Source organism: Euprymna scolopes, chromosome 32 (assembly GCF_053919585.1).
Source record: "Euprymna scolopes isolate OS-2025 chromosome 32, ASM5391958v1, whole genome shotgun sequence".
Classification (NCBI taxonomy): Eukaryota; Metazoa; Mollusca; class Cephalopoda; order Sepiida; family Sepiolidae; genus Euprymna; species Euprymna scolopes.
Window position 1 is genome coordinate 74,558,357 of NC_136513.1, and position 24,029 is coordinate 74,582,385.

General features: G+C 34.2%; 1 protein-coding gene across 1 annotated transcript; it reads right to left on the reverse strand.

Annotated features, from left to right (window-relative positions):
- Positions 1 to 293: 293 nt before the first annotated feature.
- Positions 294 to 16,358, reverse strand: LOC145256442 (UDP-glucuronosyltransferase 2B20-like). The gene is made up of 2 exons (XM_080115348.1): positions 16,051 to 16,358; positions 294 to 2,751 (listed from the first exon to the last, which is right to left on the reverse strand). The coding sequence occupies exon 2, from the start codon at positions 2,743 to 2,745 to the stop codon at positions 1,219 to 1,221; it is 1,527 nt and encodes a 508-aa protein (XP_079971474.1). The 5' UTR covers positions 2,746 to 2,751; positions 16,051 to 16,358; the 3' UTR covers positions 294 to 1,218.
- Between the last annotated feature and the right edge of the window lie 7,671 nt (positions 16,359 to 24,029).

Below are 24,029 nucleotides of genomic sequence, written 5' to 3' on the forward strand. Positions count from 1 at the left end.
GGTTCAATTGACTGCCACAGAATTAATCTTTTCTTTCTCATTTTCACATATTATGCATCCGAGGCATTGCTCTTTCAGATGGTCCTGGTTTCGACTTAGTCAGATGCGGATGACAGAAGTTTTTAACAGGGATACATTTACATGTAGTGAACACGAACGTATGGGGAAACACGTATAAAATGTGTTGCCGAAGATTATTGTTTTAGTCAAGCGGCGGCATCAAACAGTTACACCGTATCAAATAAATAAATAAATGGAAATAAGTAAAAAACAAAAACAAAAAAAAACACCTGTACTTTCATTACACGATTTATTCCAGCAGATGAAATGAACATATTTAGCTGTAACCGTGTCTAGTCATTATCGAAACAGTCAAAATATTTAAATGTAATGTAAACAATCGTTTCTTTGCTCAACTCTCTACTCTCGTTGCATTGTATCTAGATTACATTGCAGTAGCCACTTACGCTTCGTCGAATATCCGTTCTTTTTTTTTTTTTAAATATTAACTAATAATTCTACTCAACTGATATAATCTGTTAGATACAACTGTACTTTTCTATGGAATTGGCAAAATAATAGCAATGTAGGCTATGCAATACCTCAGATAGTATTCGAACCCAATACTCTGGGTTCCCAGTTAAAATAAACTACCATTACATCATCTCTAAGTTTATTTTTTTGTTCCTTAACACATTTTAAAAAAAGTCATTTTTTACACCAATGATTTTAATTATTTGGATTATTCGAATTACTGTTTTCATCTTGAGTACTTTTCTTAGAACCTGTCGGCCGATGTAATCTCAGACCTTCTTCACGTGTACCTTATCGGAGTCTGGAATCTTTATCTTTCCTTGTTTTGATTCTCAGGTATACACCAGTTGATATCTTATATATTTTTATGTAGAGTGATGTGGTTCTTGGTTGATTGTTTCTAACCATGTTGGATATATACTTGAGAGTCAAAACAATGACAAGAATATTTTGTTGCCATAGCCCTAGTCATGACTTTGTAGTAATTGTACTCCTAATATGGCGCGCACTAAAGATTTAAACTTCAAACTCCGAAAGGCTGTATTTAAAACTAATTACTGGTTACAATATAGCATTCGCATAGCGTTGTGGTAATAACATATAGGATAAGAACAGTGATTAAAAACTATAAAAAAATATTCTGAAAGATAATGTATGAGCCACCATGTTTAACGTTCAGAAATTTTATTCAGTTTTCCTTTTCTTAACACTGCAAAACATAGCAAAACACTTCTTTATAATAAAACATGCGAGAGACAAACAACCAATACAAACTGTCACGACAACACCCCAAACATCAAGCATTAAAAACTCATAAAGTGGAACATCTTGAAGTTCCGAGCGCAAATGTTCGCCGCCATATTTGCTGACCTCATTCACATAACGCGCCGCTCTTTGTGAAGGCAGTTCTTTGCGTGATCGAAAAATCTCGCTTGTCCTGGCGATATTTGCTTTGTAGACTGGGTTCTCAATAACTTTTTTGATGTTTCCGACTAACTCTTCCACTGTAAAACTTTCGATATCCATCATAACACCGTATCGCTTTCCTTGTATATAGCGAGCGTTAAATATCTGGTCAGCAATACGTGGAAAACAAATTAGAGGAACTGCATGATAGAGACTTTCATGTTGACCATTGTTTCCACAGTGAGAGATAAACAACTTTGTATTCGACTGACCCAAAAGGTCATTCTGTGGCAGCCATTTTCTTATCAGGACATTTTGGTGAGAAGTGGAAAAATTTGAATGTTTCCAAACGATGTCGTATTTAATCTTACTAAACGCGTCCGCCATTTTATTTAAGCTCATGTCCCAATTGACAACCGTCCCCGGTGACACAACAATGATCCCATTTTTGGAAGCTTTAACGAAATCCTTCATTTCTCCATGAAGAGGTTCTGCCGGTCGAACAGCTAACCCACCAATGTATTTTACATTCGGAAGTGCTGGAGACGGAACATGAAGAAAATGGTCAGAATCAACAATGTACAACACAAATTGCCGTATAAGATTGTCAAATGAAATATCAGGTCGTTCGGGCGCATAGTCTTTAATTTTCCTGCCTAGCGTAGCGGCAGCTGGATTAATATAATCTTGTAAATGAGCCCACACGTTCCGGAGTTTCATCGAAAAAGACGTTACCTTTGCTCGAATGATAAAGAAATGTGGTGTAATTGAAATCGCCCATGGTGTTCGATGGATATTGATTTGATTGTGTAAACCGACGAGAACGAACGGTATTTTCAATCTGTAAGCAAAAATAGCAAAAGGGTTGCTCATAAAATTAGAATCAATAATCGCTAATGAAGCATTAAGCGATTTCAGTTTCGAAAAGAGATTCTCATTCAGGAGATAACGTTCGAAGAGCTTATGTAATGCCTCAAACGATTCTTTAAGCGCTCGCTGTTCATGGTCTAACAAAACTTTTAATATCTTTGCATTGAATACGGCTAACTCTGGATATTCATCGATTGTAACAAAGTTAACTCCTTTTTTCACAGGGCCAAATTTGCCGCCAAATTTCTCGGGTATTGTGATGAAGCTGGTGTGACCATAAGGGACCAATTGCTCGGCTATTCTTACCATAGGCTGCAGATGGCCAAAATATGGCAAAGATAAAAACAGGATATTTTCGGAACTAACCGCTTTAAAAGAAAGAATGCTGAAAATTACCGCCTTTAATATGTGAATCAATCTCATCGTCGCAAACATTTACTCCTGAAAAAGAAATAAAACTTTTTGAGTACAACAATTTTAATATCGTTACTTTAATCTTTACTAAAGGGGAAAGTATATCTTGCGAGGTATGCAAGTGATTGGACAAAATGTTTTTATAAACTTTAAAACTAAATGTACAAAATTTAACTTAAAATTTATCAACACATTTAATTTAAAATTCTAAAATTTATCATAGATTGCTTTTCTGCTATGTGCATTTTGTTGCTTTTAAAAACAACATTTTCTATTATTTAGCAATTAATTTAGTATTAGGACGATTAATCGGAATCGGGAATCGAAAAAATCGGAACTTTTTGAAATATCGGAATCAGTGTCAAGATCGATATTCGAATCGGAAAAATATTTCTATTTTTCGAATGTCAAAAATGATTCTTTTGATTGTTTTTATTTCTTTGTTTTTGTTTAAAGCTTAATTTTCCATGATTTGTATTTTTTTAAATATAAATAATCCACCATTTATCAAGGCCAAGAGGCCACTCAAGGATAAGGGTGAATGAGTGTACAATAGTCAATGGGACAATATCGTTAGTAGTGGAAATTTGCTTAAATTAAATTACTTAAGTAATGACAGCTCATCAAGAACTTGTTTACGTTGGACTTGAAGATGATTATATTGTAGTCAGCTGGAAAGTTGGCAAACGGAAGAGAGTTTCGCAGGTGTGTAGTTCTAAGAAAGCAGCTTTGTTCATAGAATATACGTTTAGGAAGATAAATGCAGATAAAGAGTGGGGGAACTTATTGATAGTGGTTTCAGATAGACGAGTGTTTTCGTGAAAGTTTGGCGAGGGGCGACCACAGATTGGAGCCCAGACGAGCACTTACCATGAAAATAACGATAAAGGACGAATGATGAAATGACAATTATTTATTGATTTTAAACTACCAGTAAAACAAATATATATATATATATATATATATATCATGTTTACTAGCGTATTTTTATGTTTATGAAAGTATACGCATATAGTATTTGGGGGTTTATAGTTATTCGACCCTCCAAAAATAAACTGTAGAAATTTAAATAGAATCGGGATGGGAATTGGTAATTGTATCGGAATCGGAAACGTAGAATAGAATCATTAATTGTAGCGGAATCGGGAACATTATTGGAATCGCCCCACCACTAAATTAATTATATAGATATATAATTTACAACTGAAACAAGATAACATAAAATCGATCCAAAATAATTTTTATACTCAATTTAAATTAAATTTTTATGCCTTAATATGTAAACTTGATTAAAGTATAATTTGAAAATGAATTTTAAATTAAATATGGTATCTTAATTTTGAAAGTTTATAAAAAATATTATGTTTAACCATTTTCATGCCTTGCAAGAAATGCATTTTTAACTTGTATCTCATTTTTTAAGAGTATATCTTACTATTTATATTTTTTTATATATTTATATATATTTTAATATTCATTTTTTAAGATATTTCAATTGGATAGTTTTAATTGAAAAAAGATTAAAACGCTTTTGCATGTCTGTAATAAGTTGAAATAATTGGGTGGATAAAGTAAAGTTATTTGTAATAATAAAATAATAGTAATAATAATAAAATAACTAATAATAATAAAAATAATTTATTTCAGAAAGCAGTGTGTCTTTGTTGCGATAGAAGCATAGAATTCTGTTTATCAATTTAAATTTTATTAATGAAACTCCTCTAAAATCGAATGCAAAAATTGTCAGCCTGGGCGACTGGTTGATTATTTGAAAAAAGAGGAACTCATTTTTTCTTTTTTGGCAAAGACAGGCAGAATGTTGTTATATATATATATATATATATATATATATATATATATATATATATATATATATATATATATATATGTATATACACGTGTGTGTGTGTGTGTGTGTGTGTTTGAAAAAAGAGGAACTCATTTTTTTGTGTATTTGAAAAAAGAGGAACTCATTTTTTCTTTTTTGGCAAAGACAGGTAGAATGTTGTTTATATATATATATATATATATATATATATATATATATATATATATATATATATATATATATGTGTATATGTGTGTGTGTGTGTGTGTGTGTGTGTTTGTACTAAAAACAAGGACTGTGACTCCTCCCTCCTGCCTACACCCTAACCCTAACTGACCAGCAGCGACCTGATATTTAATTTAGCACAAGAACGTTAAAAGGGGGAAGCTTAACATGTGCGTCCCCGACAAACGCCTAAAAAGAAACCATCAAAATGCGAGTTTAAGTTTTAAAAGTTAAATTTTATTCCGAATTTATTTCAGGGAGCAGTGTGTCCTTGTTGCGATATAAGCACATAATTCTGCACTGTCTTAGAACGGAGAATGAAAGAACTAACTACCACTGCGGCGGGGGAAATTGTCTATCTCCTTTTTTTCCCCCGACAGTTCTAGCGATTAGGTGTAAGGTAGACCTATCTTCAAATGCCTTCTTACAGAGCATTACTTCCGACTTAGTTCATTTTTTGTCTGTTCATGTCTTTTATGTATGTCTGATAGTGGACGATACCTCCTGTATAAATGGGAGCTATACACTATCCCTGCGCCAGAACCACAGGTAAAACAATTCTGGGCCCGGTTTTGCCACAAACACCAAAATATGAAAAATGGCAATTACAAATAATCAAAACTGTGGGACCCAGAAGAAAGATCTAGGTGTCATGATTGACAGGTGCTCCTTCGGTAGCCAGCATGGGGGATCTGATCGTCATCCTGCGAATGTTGGCCAGCTTTCTAATTTCAGAAACTCAAATAATATGGACGCTGAACAGATAAGTATAACTTCTAATTTCGGGGAAAAAATGATACCGAACAAAACACAGCCATAATAACAATCAAAATAGAAAAAAAAAACGAAGAAAGAAATGGACAACAAAGGAGAATAGACTCGTAATGGAATGTTATAAAAATCATCCTAAATATAGATATGGAGGTTATCGGAAACGAATGAAAGAACTATGGGACGAGATCACAATAGAAATTCCCAATCGCTGAAAGACATGAAAGTTACAACAAATAGAAGAAGTGTAAGCCATGTATAGTTTCAAAAGAGTTTCCGATGGTTCGTTGTTCTACACAAGTCCTGGAAGGTGACTGGTTCGCAGTAGACAGTTCTCGAGTTGGAATCCACAGAGCAAAAATACTTCCCGTGTTTACTTGAAGAAAACATATGCGAAATTGCTACAGAAACGGTTTAATTTTTATCTAGCAATTCTGGTTTCTGATTGGTTGGTAGCAGAACATGAATTAATTCGATTCGTTAGTTCCTAGCAGCATCGTTTATAAATAGAATCCCCCGACTGTGCGGGATCATACCCCCATTACAACTCCATTGTGATGGGATGTGTCTCCTAGCGGCCTCGGCTGCAGGGAGACAGGGTAGTACAAGTCAAGGATTCGTCACTTGACACTCAGCCCAACAGGTGAGGGGCCGGGAACCGGCCCAGCACCTGTTGGACTGAGGTACACCGCCTGGGTAATACCTAGGAGGTCCACCCTCCCAGGCCTTGCCACCGGGCTTTCCGGTGGGGCAAGTTTATTGCTTGCTGCCTGAGGCGCCCCGACCGGGGAATGCCGACGGGGTTACTCAGGCAATTTTTTTAAATTGCAGGAGTGCCCCTCCTTTAGGGGAGCCTGCGGGGTTCCCACTTTCCGGCCTTGTGCCACATTTTGCTGAGGTGGGCAGCAAATAAATATCTACCCCCATTATACTAAAAAATATTATAACATCCCCCCTATTTATTATAATGGGGAAGTCCCTTTGTGTCATTCTGCTCAAAAATAAAAAATATTTTTATATTCAATTATACATAACAAAATTAGAAATCATTTGGATTTTAAATTTTTGCATGTAAAAAGACGCCATTTTTAATTGTGTTCAAATGTCAAACAGATATATATGTGTACAGAAAAGAGAAATAAAAGAATATGAAATGTATTTTTACCTTAAAAGGGGATGGACATGTGAAAAAGAAGCCATTTCTTGAGCTGGATTATTAGTCCTCGCGCAAAAGCGCAGGACACAAAATGTTTTAAATAATAATAATAATAATAATAATAATAATAATAATAATAATAATAATAATAATAATAATAGAATAACAACGTCCTTCGCTAGCGAGGACTGCTATTGAGCGTAACCAGTTATACACTCCTTTTGAAATTTTCATCTATTTTTTTCGTTATCTACTGAATATTTTTGATGAAACCTATATGAAATGTGTTCCTTATTAAATTGTAAAGATTTTCTATTCTGAAAGAAGTTTTAAAAAAATTAATCTAAAAAAGTTATTTTAAAGTTTTTGTTCAAAAAATTTAAATTTTCTTATTAGTCAGGCATGTATGACAAAGAGAGTGTTGCAAAAAAGAGTTGTGGAGTGAGGAGAATTACAAACTGAAACAGAGAGAATATTCAGACCTGTAATAATACAAAGAGGGGGGTTGCAAAAATGAGGTGTGGTGTGAGGAGAAATACAATCTGAAATAGAGAGTAGGAGAGTTTTTATAAATACATACAAAATGACATTCATCTTTTTTAAAATCCAAATTAATAGATTAAATAAAATATAATCTTAAAAAGATACGATACAAGTTAGAAAAGCATTTCATCGAAGGCATGAAAATTGTTAAACAAAATGTTTTTACTATAGGCTTTAAAAATAAAGGTACACGATTCAAATTGAAATTTATTTATCTTCAAAGTGCACTTTTATACATTTTACAAAGTAAGGTATTAAATTTGTATACCTTACTTTGTAAAATGTATAAAAGTGCACTTTGAAGATAAATAAATTTCAAATTGAATCTTTAGTAAAAACATTTTGTTTAACAATTTTCATGCCTTAGATGAAATGCTTTTCTAACTTGTGCAGTTTCGTTTAAAAACGCATGCATATAAATAAACATACATGCAATATGTATGTACCCGTTTAAAAAGAGTGTTTTTCTTATTTGTTAATTAAAACAATGCAAAAATAGGACATTTTTGATAAATAAGAAAGAAAACTAATGTGCACAAAAATAAAAGTCAATTGTAATTAATGCGCGCCTTAAAATAAGCATGCAAAAAGTATTTTATCAAAAAGAAAATTTGTAAAGAAAATGTTTGCAATAAATGATGCAAAAGTTATTTGTCAAAAAGAAAATTTACAAAGAAAATGTTTGCAATAAAGTGACTTTTTTACGTTTTTTTTAAAAATCTTTTTAAATTTCAATAAAAATAATTAGTCACACATTAGTAGGTTAAAGTGTTACAAACAAAATGGATGCAGATTAACGTCTTGCCCTGGACTTTTTTCTTCAATATATAGAAATTTATATACATACAGGCCCGTGAAAAATTATTCAAAATAATGGATGCTTTTTTCACCTCGTTTTTTATGAAATAGTATTTTATATCTATATGCTTAGATCTTTGGTTGATTATCGTGTTCTGTGCTAAGCGTATACTGGCTTGATTATCACAATTAATTACTACGGGGCTTTTAGTTAATTCTGGCTTTAAAATAGTTTTTAGGATATGTTAAGGTAGAGTGCTTCACGGATCGTGTGTGTGATCTCGATAAATTCTGCTTCACACGTAGAGAGAGATAAAATCTGTTGCTTTTTAGATTTCCATGAAATAATAGGCCCATTTTCTGAGAGTCTGAAACAATATCCAGATATACTTTTTTCGATCTTCGCCGTTTCCCCAATCTGAATCCGAAAATCCTTCTAATTTTAGGGAATTTATTGATTTTCTAAATACTAACTTCTGTTCTTTAGTTCCTTTTAAATAAGCAGGACTTGTTTAGCTCTGTTTAAATCCTTCATTGTCAGTCTTGATAATTTTTATGCCAGTTTTGTTACTGCATAGCACATATCAGGTCTCGTCGCAGTCATTAAATATACAAGACGTCCTATGATTTCTCGGTATAATTTATCGTCTATTATTTTAGATTCTGTGTGTATATTTTTATTAATATAATTTTCGACCGGTGTAGAGCGTTTCTTGCACTCTCCCATTCTAAATTTTAATAGTATTTTGTCAATGTATCTCGATTGATTCATCGCAATAAGTCCTTTCCATTGAGTAAATTCTATCCCCCCCCCAAAAAAAACAGTATATTTTGCCAAGATCGGTCATTTTGAATCTTTGACTTAATTTGTTCTTAACATTGGTCAACATTATGTCACAATTTGATGCGATTAAAATATCATCGACCCATAAAACCAAAATCAGTAGTTTATTGTCTTTATGTTGGATATACAAGCAGGCTCTGCAGCGCATTGTTTAAATTGTCGTTTAATCATATAATCATGAAATACTGTATTCCAACACTGAGCACTCTGCTTTAGACTGTGCAATGACTTGTTAAGATGCCACACGCTATTTTTATTTTTCATTATAAATCCTTTGGACGGGTAATATAAATATCACAGTCTATTGGGTATTCAAATAAGCATTTTTTACGCCCATTTGATGGATGTTTATGTCATATTGCAATGCGATTTGCAATAAAATTCTGATTCGGGTTGTGGTCGGTGAAAACGTAGAAAAATATTCTATACCGTAAATCTGAGAGTATCCTTTCGGAACAAATCTCGCTTTATACTGTTCAACGCCTGATGCTGTAGTCTTTTTTGTAAAGACCCATCATGTAGAAATAACATGTTTATCTTTTGGGAGAAGTACTACCTATAGGTATTATTTTCGGTCAAAGCATCTATTTCTTTTTTCATGGCTACTTTCCATTCATCACAATGCTCTGAATTAATTTCTTCATTAAAACTTTTTGGCGTATTTTCCATGGCATAGCAATAGTCGATTGAATAATCTTTCATATTGTCGACCACAAAAAAATCGGGCCGTTTTCTATTTCTTTTGGAGTATCTTTCAACTTTATAATCAACATCATCACCATGGATACTCTTGTCCCCGTCATCTTCATTGTCTTCATTTGTTTTTATAATTTTAGGAAATATAATTTCATGCTCTTCATATGACGGAGGTTCGTCTTTAAAATTAAACGTGTCTGTTAAATTTACACATCCGATTTACTTATTTTTTTATTTTAATTTTCTCTGGAAAAATACTAAATTAGCTGGACTGTTTTTATCGTATCCAACAAATATACCTCTATCGGTTTTAACATTTAATTTACTATTTTTATCTATATATGCAAAACAAGTTGAACCAAATACATGCATTCGGCTTAAATTTGGTTTTCCTACCACAGAAAGCTTCATATGGGGGTTTAGATAGTGTTTTGTTAAAGCACCTGTTTCGTATATAGGCAGCCGCCATAAGTGCGTACATCCAGAGGCTTCTCTCATTACCAGTGATAGACTTCGGTCATCTAAACACTATTGATTTCGCAAAGGCAGTTGCGTTCTTTTCAATGAAATCGGGGTCGTTTCTGCTTTCAGGTTGTGTTTGAAGCACTTTGTGTAGCTTTTGAATTCGTAGATATCCTAAAAATTTCACTTGCCACAATTCGAATTTTGATTCGGATCCATCGAAATAAAAACGCACATTGGGTCCATAACCTCTAGAAGTGTAAGCCATGTTTAGTTTCAGAACAGAGTCTCCCGACTGTGCGGGATCATACCCCCATTACACTAAAAAATATTGTAACAGAACAATGAATGAGATCAGCAAGGAAACCCTAAAGAAAACTATAGGAAAAATGGCAAACTGGAGAGCAGCAAGGCACGACGGGATACATGCATACTGGTTCCAAAAATTCACAACCTTACACGAAAAGTTAGCCCAAACCCTGAAAAGATGTATACAGGAAGCAAGCGTGCCAAACTGGATGACAAAAGGTAGAACTACACTACTACAAAAAGATACAGAGAAAGGAACCGTCCCAAGCAACTATAGGCCAATCACGTGCTTACCAACTATGTGGAAGATACTGACAGCACAACTGAGGAACAAATCTACCACTCCCTGAATAATCGTGGACTCATCCCCGAGGAACAGAAAGGATACCAAAAAGGAAAAAGAGGAACACATGATCTGCTATATATAGATCAAAAGATCCTAAAGGAGGTAAAAACAAGAAAGAATGTAGCCATGGCATGGATCGACTGCAAAAAAGCGTACGACAGGATTCCCCAAACATGGACAATAGAATGCCTTAAAATGTATAAAATACCAAGCGAAATCATCAACGTAATAGAAAATGCGATGAAAACATGGAGACTGGAATTGACAGCTGATGGACAACACATAACAGAAATTAACATACAAATAAGCATATTCTAAGGAGACTCACTATCACCATTACTGTTCATCATAGCCATGATGCCTCTGATTAGTATTCTGAGAAAGTGCCAAGCCGGATTCAAGTTCTCCAATACAGAGGAAAAAATTAACCACCTGATGTACATGGACGATTTGAAACTTTTTGCAACGGGTTCACTTCCAGCACCTTTTATAACACTACAGGTAATTTAAACAATAAAAGAATGATCTTTCTCTCTACTACATTTTTCTGGGCTATTTTCAAGTGGGCCATCCTATATATATATATATATATATATATATATATATATATTATGCTTTATTTTATTTAAGTCGAAGTTTTTAGAAACCCAGTAACCCTTTTCCAAGGTCCAACACTTGAATTATATATGAGATAAATAGATATTCGAATATTCAATTAGTTTTATTTTGCCACTCAAACACTTAATAAAGAAGTTTAGAACAAAATCTTTCTCTCCCCAATTTACCATTTATGTTATAGTATACCTTTCTTGGGGTCTGTTCGTCTTACTGAATTCCGGGAAAGAATTTAACTAGTCTGGTGGAATATCCAGCTGCGTGCTATTACTTGAGGTAACACCACTTGGAGAAGGTGCGCCATTCTTTCTAAAAGACAGTGTGGGTTACCGAGGAGAGCTTATTTGGGCTGCGAATACGAAATGTGATTTTAGATATTTAGTCGGGTTTACTTCCAGGGAAAAGTATCCTCATGCCAGCTTGTTCTGACAAACCTCTTCACAGAGAGACCTTAGATACTCGAGGATAGTGTCTAGTTAGCATTTAAGCTCTACATATACATGTATGCTTATATATATATATACTACTTATAACAAATAACAAAGTCCTTTTTAGCTAGCTCAATCATCATCATCATCATTATCATGTAGTCCGTCAGCCTTGACGATGACTAGTCAGAGCTTCAGTGCTTTATCCTTCGGTACGGGACTTTCCACCTTGACTCCTAACTTGCTTGCACAGTTTAGGTGTAGTATCTGTTGTGCATCAGATAAACATCCTCTGAACCTCCAATGCTCATTTCCAGTGGAGTGAACCCACGACGGCTGGCAGCAGAGGAGGCCGCAGCTTCTGGCCGAAAGTAATCTCAGTGAGGTAGACGGTCGCCCCATCGTGTCTGCTACTACGCCTTTTCTTTCTGGATGAGGTTCCATAGCCTTTTAAGGAAAACTGCAAGGCAGCAGTAGGATTTGAAGTCAGAGTTCCCATCTCTTAGCCTTTTGCTGTGATAAGGCCCGCAAGGCAGTGGTGTTTGGTTTTGGGGTTGGTTCCCCTAGTTTTCGCCCAACCAAGGGCACACACAAGACAGTGGGGTAGGGGTTGGTAGTGTGCCAGGGCGTGTCCATACATCGGTGGGCCATAACGCACTACCTCTGGGGTCCCCTACTACCCCGAGATCTCCTACAAGTTTAGCCTGGGGCGGCAAGGCACCCAGTTACCATGTGTGGCCAACGTGGAGGCAATATAGGAGTCTTGTGATGGAGAGGTTATGTACTGGCAAGGAAGACTTATGCATAGCTGCTCCCTTTTCACCGTGAGGTTAGCCAGCGGTGTTAGCTGGAAGCGAGAAGGCATGCAAGCATGACTTAACACTGACTTATACCTAACAGACTAGACGCATCACACCTCCCTGCTGGATTAAGAATCCAAACACACACACTCAGCTAGCTCAATAGTGCAATACTAGAGCTATAAATAAATATCTTTTATAATTCATTGTTTTAAAAGAAATAGGCATCCATTTTCAAACGTGACGTTTAATTTGCAACAGTCCATTATTGGTATATAGTCATATAATAAATAGTTCATTAATCATATTTTCACAAACTGGGCAGTTCATCAGCGTAAAAACATAGAAAAACAATTTTCAAAGTTCTTAAAAGACTAATAGGCAAGTCTCCTTCATAAATAGTTCGATATTCACGAACTTTTACTCCTTACCCCAACATATGCTATGCGTCCATATACCGCGACCGACGTAAATAGGTCGTGTCACTAAGAATCACATAATCTGGCAACGTCACAGGTGAAGTCCCATGGTCACGTACCAACGGTACTATTATGAAAAATCATTCTTTTTTTTTCTATTTCAGTTCTCAAATAAAATGCCGTGGGATTCATAAAACTAGTTCAAATCGACTGTATTTTATTTTCCGAAAGATAAAAAATCATTTTATATTTGGATATGAGCAATTAAAAGGGGGTATTTTTGCTGAAGTAATCCTATACAGTTTTATATTTGTTAAGTGTATTTAATTACTAATTCATACGTGACTTTAATTTAAAGTTAAAAATGTAATCTTTCCAAATAATACATATTTTGATAATACAGTAATAATTGTTAAATTATTTGTAGTTTAACTGTATATCTTCTTATAAAGATCTAAAAATTAACTTTTGGTGGGAAAGTGCAAAATTATTTATTTTTTGCCTTTGAAATAATTAAAAAAATAATTTTACAGGAGTTTTTTTTCCAGTCTGTTCTTTTAATAAATAAAATTTGTGACAGTATTATTTATATATTTGGGAGAGATCTTTAGTTTTTGATATTGAGAGTCATTAAATATAGCAAACGTTTAGTCTCGACTGTAAGCACTTTAAGTTGAATTAAGCCTGCCAAGTTCAATTTTATCTTTCAATTTCGATCACCTAGCAGCTATTTTTACCGGCTTAACCCACATATATAATAAACTCATTATTTATAATATGAATCTCACCTGCCTGTTTAAATGTATGTATGTATGTATGTATGTATGTATGTATGTATGAATGTATGTATGTATGTATGTATGTGTGTATGTATCTATGTCTTAAATACCCAATGATCAGGAATGTTCCTTCATGTGTATTATGTGTACGTATGCATATGCATGTGTATGTATATGCGTATTTGTGTGCTACTATGTGTGTATGTTTGCATTTGTGTGCACATGAATATGTATGTTGGCATACATCTGTATGTATGCATGTGTTTATTTCCATGTGTGTGTGGGGTGGAGAGGGCTCTCGTAAGGTGTGGTGAAGGCAACCTCTCTAGGAGAAGCAAATAATAGTTAAATAAACAATTTTACAGGAGTTTTTTTTCCAGTCCGTTCTTTTGATAATAAATAAAATTTGTGACAGTATTATTTATATATTTGGGAGAGATCTTTAGTTTTTGATATTGAGAGTCATTGAATATAGAAAACGTTTAGTCTCGACTGTAAGCACTTTAAGTTGAATTAAGCCTGCCAAGTTCAATTTTATTTTTCAATTTCGATCACCTAGCAGCTATTTTTATGGACAAAATATGATTAACTCATTTTTTATTATAAGAAATTTAAGACCCAAAACTTTATAGCAAAGAAATAACGCCTACCTAACTCATAAACTTTAGAAAGAACTAACGTGATCTATGTGTTTAAATGCCCTTTGAAAGAATGTAACTCCCATTATAATCTTGAAACTGATGGCTTTGTTTTATGGCCACTGCCCTATCTTACTGCCTCACTATCGAAATAATTTTCCCACCGGACCTTTGGGTTTGCATCACCTCAGTGTCTATTCTGTCGCTCTATATGTCCATTTATTGTATGTATATCTCGAATAGTGACCTGCCCATCTTTATATTGCTGTCTGTATGAAGCTGGTGATGTCATTTACTTCAGTTTTCTGTCTGATCCAAGTGTTTCTTTTTCTTTCACGTAAACTGATATCGAATGTAATGCGTTACATTTTGAACTGTGTTACTCTTAGTGTGTGCCCATGGTTCGCTACAATATATCATTAAAGGCATGATGTATTAATTGAAGATTTTCCACACATATTGTAAATTCTACTCTTCATGGTGACGTCTATTTTGGAAAAAGACTCTCCATCTAAGAGCAATGTCTAATAGAACTAAATGATATATCGTATATATGTATTTAATACATCATAACAACGTTGACACAATTTCTCGTTAGATCACCGAAATCAAGCAACGTTTAGCCTGGTCAGTACCAAATGGGTGACCTATTTGGAAATACCAGGCGCTGTATGTAAAAGGGCGTCGACACCTCCCCGCAAAAGTTGCCAAATCTAATGTCGTTATCTCATGCGAGTGGGAGACCGCTTGTGAATTTCATACTCCCATGAACCTTAAACACGCCTAGGGTTAATTATGCCGTTTCATTTTCATTTCGTATATGTATTTGGAGACGGTTGATTTCATTAAATAGTATACTAAGTGAAAAATTAATTAAAACTTTACGTGTAAAAATCCTTAATTTATGATGGGAACATTTTAAGGATATAATAATTTATGAAGTTAAAAAGATCATTTTACAACCGATATGAAATCGTCACTCAAACTTTTATGGAAATCCACCCAAACAAGATATGATGCCACCAGATGTAAAGAGATGAAATAATACTTTTTAAAAGTCAAAATAATAAGTGTTAGCTGCATAGGTTTCGACTCAGAAAACAACAATTCTTTTATATAAGAAATTTTGTTCGAAATTTAGCAAATGGACTATAAGAACTAAAGGACAAAATAAGGGAAATAAGAGTTAGGAAGCTGCCGAAAATAAACCCAGGATCCATTTTCTGCTCTCCTTACAATTGCTTATGAAGAAGAATCTCTGAAGACCTTATTTGTTATCTTACTTGTTTGATTGCCACTACGCACACACTCGATCACCTCACAAAAGGCTACCATCTAAAACCTTCGTGATTATTTCTCACTCAGTAGCCACTAAATATTAAGATTACTGATTTTATATGAAAGAAACGCTGGATCTTCAGAAAACATCCGCTTTAAACTTCCTCTTCATAAATTTCGAGAAATATTCACCTTTTCATAAATATCTAAAATACACTCATTGACTGTCCGCCCAAAATGCAACAAAAAGTTATGATTAATGGTTGCTTATATCATTTAAGTAGAAGAGGCCGTAGGGGGAAGATAACTCATGATTTACTGGCTTCTAAATAGTTGCCTTGTATAAGATACAAAATAAATCTCACTGAAGAGAAGCAATGTAGTTACTTACCAGTTTCTATTCCGATGTAATGTTGGTTCAGTCTACGTCGAAATAAACGTCGAATAGCATATATAATTGATAATATCTCTCTCTCTCTCTCTCTCTCTCTCTCTCTCTCTCTCTCTCTCTCTAAGTATATATTATGCATATATATATGTATAATATATACTTCTCTATTACACTGTAACTCACCAATACCTCTCCCCATCGCTTTCCTTCTCTGCATAACTGATCATACAGAATAAGCTCTCGCTCTCTCTCCATCTCTTTTACCTTCTCTCTATCTCTCTGTTTCATTCTCTCTTTTCACTATGCCCGCCCCCTCTTTAACTCCCTCTTTCTACCTTCATGTTCTCTCTCCTACTATCCTATATGCCTTCTTTTTCTCTCGTTCTTATATTGCATACAGTCAGTGTTAAACTATGATAAAACACGCCAAAAATGTCGTCACGAAAAAAACAGTGAAGCTATTTTTTTAGGTTAACGATACTCAGACAATAACACCGTCACAAAAATCCAGACACACGCGTTTATTATAGTTTCATTACCTATTTTTCCCAGCAGATGAAATGAACGCGTTTAATACGACACCATATCTTATAACCGAATGCCACGTATTGCAGACAGAATGACTTAATTTTCACCATTAAATAATGCATACATAAAATGGAATATTTGTCAAACTCCTGCAAGTGATTTGAAGATAAACTCCGCATAAATAAATGTTGAAATTACATTAAACAAGAGAGAGAGAGAGAGAGAGAGAGAGAGAGAGAGAGAGAGAGAGAGAGAGAAGGGCAGGGGAAACAAAGAGAACGGTATTTAATCTAGGTGAGTTAAATCGGCTTCCTCCGAAAGAGGGAGTGTCTAGGCTCTATCAAATTCACAAGAGATTCCTAGTCGCATGTATATCCCGATCAAAAACGACGTTCAGTTTCTGCAGTTTTTGCATTGAGGTATAGCGATCCTCTTACATACAGCGCCTGGTATTACCAAGTGGCTACCAACAGGAACAAGTCTATCAACGTGAGTATGTCGTACATTAATCAGAGAACTTAGATAAATATGTTTCAGTTTTAAATAAAGATATCGAGGGGTTTGTGTTTGCGCTAGACGTCCTTAGAATGTATGACAGCAGTATACAATAGATAAAGAATATAACTGTGGAATTTCCGCATGTCCTACTAGTTTTTTTATATAAAAGTATGCGCTTATATTCGTTTGTATGTACATTAGCAGCTTCTACTCATGTTAAAAAATATTATCTGCGCATCAATCTCAGGAAAGATGAAAATTTATTAATGACTAGCAGGACCCGTTAACCGGCGTGGCCCAGTGGACGCACCTCCTCTTGTAAAACATTAACGTATGGTTGTTGTTGTTGCGCAATCCCCAACTTCCTTATGTTATGAATGGCTTCCGGAATGGACAACCTCCTCTTGTTAAAAACAGCTTTCAGAATGGATACCCCAACCTCCTCATGTTAAGAACGGCTTTCGGAATAGACACCCCAACCTCCCGATGTTAAAAACGGCTATCGGAATAGACGCTCCATTTTTGAGTAGATAGGTGTATAAGTATTTTCGTCCAAGTTGACCTTGATAATCGTTGTCAGGATACCCACCCGCAAATATTATAAACCAACCAAAAATGTGGGAAGCAGTGTCGCTCTGATAGAATTAGATTTGTTTTTCGCGCGTGCATACAAATCTAGAGGCCACTGATTTCAAATGCATTGTACAGGTTTTTATATCTCGAAAACTAATTGTATATGCCAAATATGAATGAGATTTTCTTAATCAGCATAGTCGAAACCTTTAAAAGTCGTCAATATAAAGAAAAGTATGGAGGTGGAGCTAAGGTAAAAATTTACATTAAAATGAAAACGGAAACAAAGGTAATGTATGTGCAGTGTTGATACCGAGTCCGGAAAAGAGAAGTAAACAAAATACAACACAGAATGTATAACATCTAACATAAAAAAATACGTGATCTCGTAATTTAGTTAAAAAATAATAGTGATAAGCGGTGTCATAGTAATGTAGTTTAAAAGTTACCTGCATACAATATTTGGGGCGTCAACTTCATTTTAAGCTGTTATTGAGTTATAAAAACAAAATGCGGACAAGATAAGTAACATGATTGAAATCTAGCTAATCGTAGGAAAATATGTAATTTAAATCGCCCTCATTAAAAAAATATGTAAAAAAAGTAAAAAGACAATAAAAGCGCCCTGTTAAAACACAAAGTAAAAGAAAACAAAAAAATAGACTAATGTGGGGTTCGATAAACCGCTCCGAAATTGCAAAATAAAGAATGGTACCCGTACATATTGTTTTTCAGGGTTTGTTTTTAGGGGTTGGAAAGATAGTGGCGTTGTTAATGTGTGTATTAGTAAGTGCAAGATTATCAATATTTAATTTTCTGTTAATGAGCGGTTATTATGTCTGTATTTAGTTTATTTTTTTAAATGCTTGCTTTTTGTAGAGAGTACCGCTTTATTTGAAAAGTTCTGAATCTTTCATTTATGTTGATTCCGGAATAATCGCATTGTCAGTTCTCAACCAATGAGAATGGGTGGAATTTGAGAAGGGAGAATTTATTATTTTTTGGATCGAGAAATGGGAAGCTTATGTAATGTCTATGAGGTTATGATCCAGTTATGGAGGGTGCAAGCAAAATGTCTGTAGAATGTGTATATTTCCTCTCGGTCTTGACTTGGGGTGGGTAGAAGGACTTTATAATTAAGGGGAAAAATAGGAACTACTTCCTAATAAGGTGGTGCGATTGAGATGGTGTTGCTTCTAGGATAAAATTTAAGATTTTATTATAACTACTAAATGTGTCTAAAATGTCGTTATAAAGTTACATAATATAGTGGCCAATATTCTAGTAATAAATTTGTATGTGACATCCGCTGTTGCAAACCTACGGTACCTTGGTCCAGAGGAAAATTTTGGAATAATTTTATTATATATGGAGATTATCCGATGCTGCTATTTGCAAAAAAAAAAGAAAATATTTTTTTGTCATAAATCAAATTCTGTCGTTGTCAACTTCAGTATTTTTAAATACATTATTTGAAATTAAAAAAACAATTATATGCATCTACTTTTATCATTTAAAAATAACATTCGCTTCATTTCATATTATTTTGATTCTTCGAACTATTACTCTTATCTTGACTGTTACGTACACAACTTTTCTATCAATGTAAACTTCGACCTGCTCTGTGTGTATCTTGTCGAACCCAGCAAACTTACTGTCGAATTCGGAAATTTGTTTCAGCATACTTTATTTAATTCACGGGGGTAACATGCTCTCGTTCCGTCACCCATGACTGTATAGAAGTCATAAGTAATTTGCAATTAAATTTTGAGTGTAGCCCACATCTTCAACCTCCAGAGGAGTGTAACTTTACAGTTGAATTTTACAAAATACTCTATCCACTACGCCACGGGACATGAAGAAGGTCGAAGGCCACATAAACCGAAACGTTCGGAAAATAACACTTGAGATTAGAACAGTAATACTAAGAATCCAAATAATACGAATAATCAATCCTCATCTAAAAATTCAGAATGGCTGCATTTATTTAAAAGAAAGATTCAGTCAACAATTATTTTTGTAATACGAAGAAAGAGACAACTTAATTATGAAAGATTTAAATTGGTAGAATAAATAAACAGATTAAATGCTTAAAATGTAAAAAAAGCATATAGAAAGACAAGAACCTAGGTAATCTGTGACCCAACCAGCCACGATGGTAAGAGATTACCCCAGAGCAGAAGTTAAGGAGAGCTGAATTAGAGCTATGGATGAAAATTGCCACAAAAGGGGGTCAGTGAAAAATGAATTAGAGCCTTTTTATTTTAATGGCATATCCCGATGACCGTAGATAACCTTGCCAGCTAGAAAGAGAGATGGCATGGTCGCGGATGTGAAATACATTTTTTTATAACAGAAAAAAAAACGAAGTCGAAAATATGAAAGAATATTGCTGTACAAATGATTATTTGGAGATATCTAGCCGATTGCTTGGACCAAAAGTTTGACTCAGGGGTAAATGATTGAAGCGCTCGGTGCATGAGACAATCACAGATAAGAATCTTTGTTCTGTGGAAAGTTACCTTATTGGGATGTATGGGCAAAGTGGTTGATTATCCAATCAGAGTTAACAAGAGTGTGACGCAGTGAGCGAAAATTGGCTAAAGGTCTGCTCCGACACACTCACCCTTTATACATAAGGCACTTCAGAGCAAAGAAAATCAGGCTGGAGTCAATTTTTAGCCCAGGTTGGAGTCTGTTTGAACTCGGGAGGGTTCACCGCCCGACACTCCAGCCCGTTCGAAAAAACACTCTTCTTTTGACCGATTGAAAGCAAGGAATTGGTTGTTGAAAACAAGAATAAGACATCATTTATCGACTATCGTAACTACCAGAAAAATACTTGTAATCGACATTTTTATTTTTTTAAAATTCTCCTGCGAAAAACTGTACATAATTATTTTTATTTTTCTGCTAATATGAATAATTATTTTCATACGAAAACTACAACCAGAGTCAGCGTCGATGATTATTATTATCATCATCATCATCATCAACATTTGCAAGTGAACTTAAGGAAAAACAATCAAGTTGAATTATCTTTTTCAGTGGAATAAAGAAGAGAGAAAGAATCACCAACTACTGCTTCCAGCGTCATATCAACCCTGTCTTCGTTAAAGCGACTGAGACTAAACTTTGTTAGATGTTCAAGCCGAACCACCTAGGACTACACTTGTAACTGTGTGGACACTACGGATTCGTGTTTCAACTTAATCAAGAGAGGTCGGGTTTCTCGCACAACGTTATAAATCTAACGCTTGTCCCAATTCATAAAACGTTATTTTCTGTGCATATATTTCTACATTTGTATGCACAGGATTCATTCTTAAACTGGGAAGCCGATCATTATAGATTTTATAACACAGCTGCTGAGTGTGGAGGCGGATAATGTTGACTATATCTAGATTAATTTATTTCTAAAGAAAGCAAAGGCAAGGTGGAAGTCTCTCGTGAAAATTTAGATACTTTTGATTAAAAAAAAGCAACTGCACCAACAGTTATTAGCGATCAATTAATAAATATTCACAAAATTTCACTTCTTAGAGAAGTTTTAAAGAATTTTAGGGACAAAATATGGGCACACACCGCTAACTCAAATATTTCAAATTTACAAATTTTAACAATAATCATTATACTCTAACTGAACAAGATTCTCTGACTTAAAATAGAAGTTGTTTATTTACCTGCCCTGTGACGGGTATTTAATTTTATTTTTTAAAGTAAAATTAAGATTTGTTTGAACTTGTTTGAATTTATTTGAACAAAAGAATAATCTTTTACGAAAATTATCAGTGTAGTTTGTTTTGTTTATTTATGTTATATGGTGGTTTGCTGTCCTTATCAATTCTGAAAAAAAGTCTTACATTTTTCTCATCTTGTAGGTATTGTTTGTCTAGTGATAGTCCTGTGGTGGTAGATGTGGACTGACTGCTGAAGAACCTGAAAGTCAAATAATTAAGCAACACTCTCTCTTGCTGAGTAAAATGTATGTTGCACTCTATTATTTCATAATTAAATAGTTTGAGCCTTATTGTACATTAACAACAGGCGAGAGAATAACGAGAGTACTTGTAATTGTTCTGTTCTAATCTCATTATGAGTGTTTCCGACGTTACTATTTATTTACCAATCTACGAGGTCAGAGTTAGGTACAAGATCAGTTCTTAATCCATCGTTCTAACTTGGGCAAGTGTATCTAATTGGAACAAAAATAAAACTTACTTCAATCTATAGAGATTTCTCCTTCACTAAAAGATGACAAAATTACAATAAAGGGCCTGGAAAGATACTACATTTTGCTCCGAGGCCAACATCCCCAAAGATGGAATCTCTGTTTATTTTTATCTTTAAGCGAGCAGAGTTTGATACAATGTAAAGATAATTCAGCCTCCCCTAAAGGGGCACACTTGATTAGGTTAGAAGGACATCACTAACTAAGAATAGAAAAGATAAAGTGTAGTGTCAAAACAGATACTACATTTTGCTTGCTGCTAAAACGTCTAAACTAGAGTCATTCGTCGCCAATACTGAATTATTAATTAACAACAATTATTTTCTTATCTGCTGACGTAATTCGCCATCCAGTTTCAATTGGTCATATTTTCTCGATTCTCACAAGAGACTGTTTAACCTCTAACCCCCTCTAGACATTACTTTATTGAACATTCGTTAAAAAAAACCCAAAACAACCCCCAAAACAACCAAAAAACAAAACAACAGGACAAAAAACAAAAACAAAAAATACAAAAAACAGTAGAACAATTACGAATTAATGAAAACTAGCTAACCTACCTACCGCGATATATTACACGTTTTTGAAATACTTTTGTTCATCTCAAACAAGACAGATTGCAATTGAAACGTAAGGAACTATTGTGACCAGCGGGTAGATTTATTGAAGACATATTAAGTGTTGTGTAACAAGATGTTTGCTCACATTTAAATTTTTGTATGTTTTTGTGTGCCTGTGTTTTAATATTAGTTCATGGAATATAGGATAAGCAAGACAACAAACTAGTAGAAATAAGGACACAAAAATAATCAATATTATGAAATAGATATACTATTTATCAATACTTTATTATTAGAAATCATTTTAGCGATAAAATTAAATCCACTGCATTGCATTTCGTTTTTTGTGGAACAAACGTCATCTTTTTTACTGAGCTACTCCATTGAATAAAATTTTGATTTACAAATAATTGTTTTTTTTTCTAAAGTTAATTATCTCGTGTTAATGCTATACATTTTGGGTTAGAATAAAAGTGTAGTATATTTCATGTTATTAGTGATAAAAAAGGGCAATTTGGAACGAGTTGAAGAAGTGTGTATTGCGATCTTTTAGAGAACGAATAAGCTTTTTTTAATAATACATTTTGTGAAACAATCTCATTTAAAAAAAGTTCATTTATTCGCTTTTATTTGATAAAATTAAATCCACTAGAATGCGTTACCGTTTCTTAGAAAAGAGCTTTACAACTGTCGATCAAGAGAAACATCTGTCAGGCATATGTACGCAGTGTAATGATGTATGGAAGTGAATCTTGGCCAGTCAGAGTTGAGGACATGCGTTGCATGGAGAGACATAAAGTGAGAATGATACAATAGATGTGCAATGTGAATTTTAAAGACAGTCCTAGTTGTAACAACATAAGAAGATGCGTGCAGAAAAATAAACTTGGATGGTATTTCCACGTTAAAAAGAATAAATGAGAGTTGTTGAGGACGTAGATGCACAGCAACATAGGTAGAAGGTCCCAGTCATGTTGGAAGGTAAAAAGAAACATAAAAAGACGAAAAGATGGATAAATAAAGACCTGTCCAGAGATAACTTTTAAAGCCGTCCAACACATGGCAGCATGTAAAACGTTATTAAAGAAAATATGATGATGATGATGATGATGATGATGATGATGATGATGATGAACCTGTTGACGAGGAGAAAAGAAATCAGCCACTTTCATGAATACATTTATGAAACACTGTCTTATTTCTGACAAATACTTTATTTGAAAAAAAAAACAAACTAATTTAATCAATGAATTAAACAAACTCGGATGATTTTCTATTCCTTAGAAAAAAAAGTCGGCCATTTTAATTAAATGCTATGTGGAATTATACATTTTTAGCTTTCAGTTGCTCTGCTATTTCTCGTGTATTTTGAAACAATTATAAACTTAACTCTTGGATAACACCGGATAATTACAGTTAGTGCATTGCAGCTCTCTGTATATCTGTCTGACTAAATGTCATTTCTCTCTCTCTCTCCTTCTCTCTTTATATATCATCTATATGAGTATTGGCTAAAGAGCTTGATATGGATATCTAAAACGGTCCTAATTATCGGGCTTGAAACCGACGGTACCAATGACTTGTCTCAT

Excerpts from the sequence above, each read along its gene's own strand:
- LOC145256442 (XM_080115348.1), bottom strand. The coding sequence starts at position 2,745 with ATGTTTGCGACGATGAGATTGATTCACATATTAAAGGCGGTAATTTTC.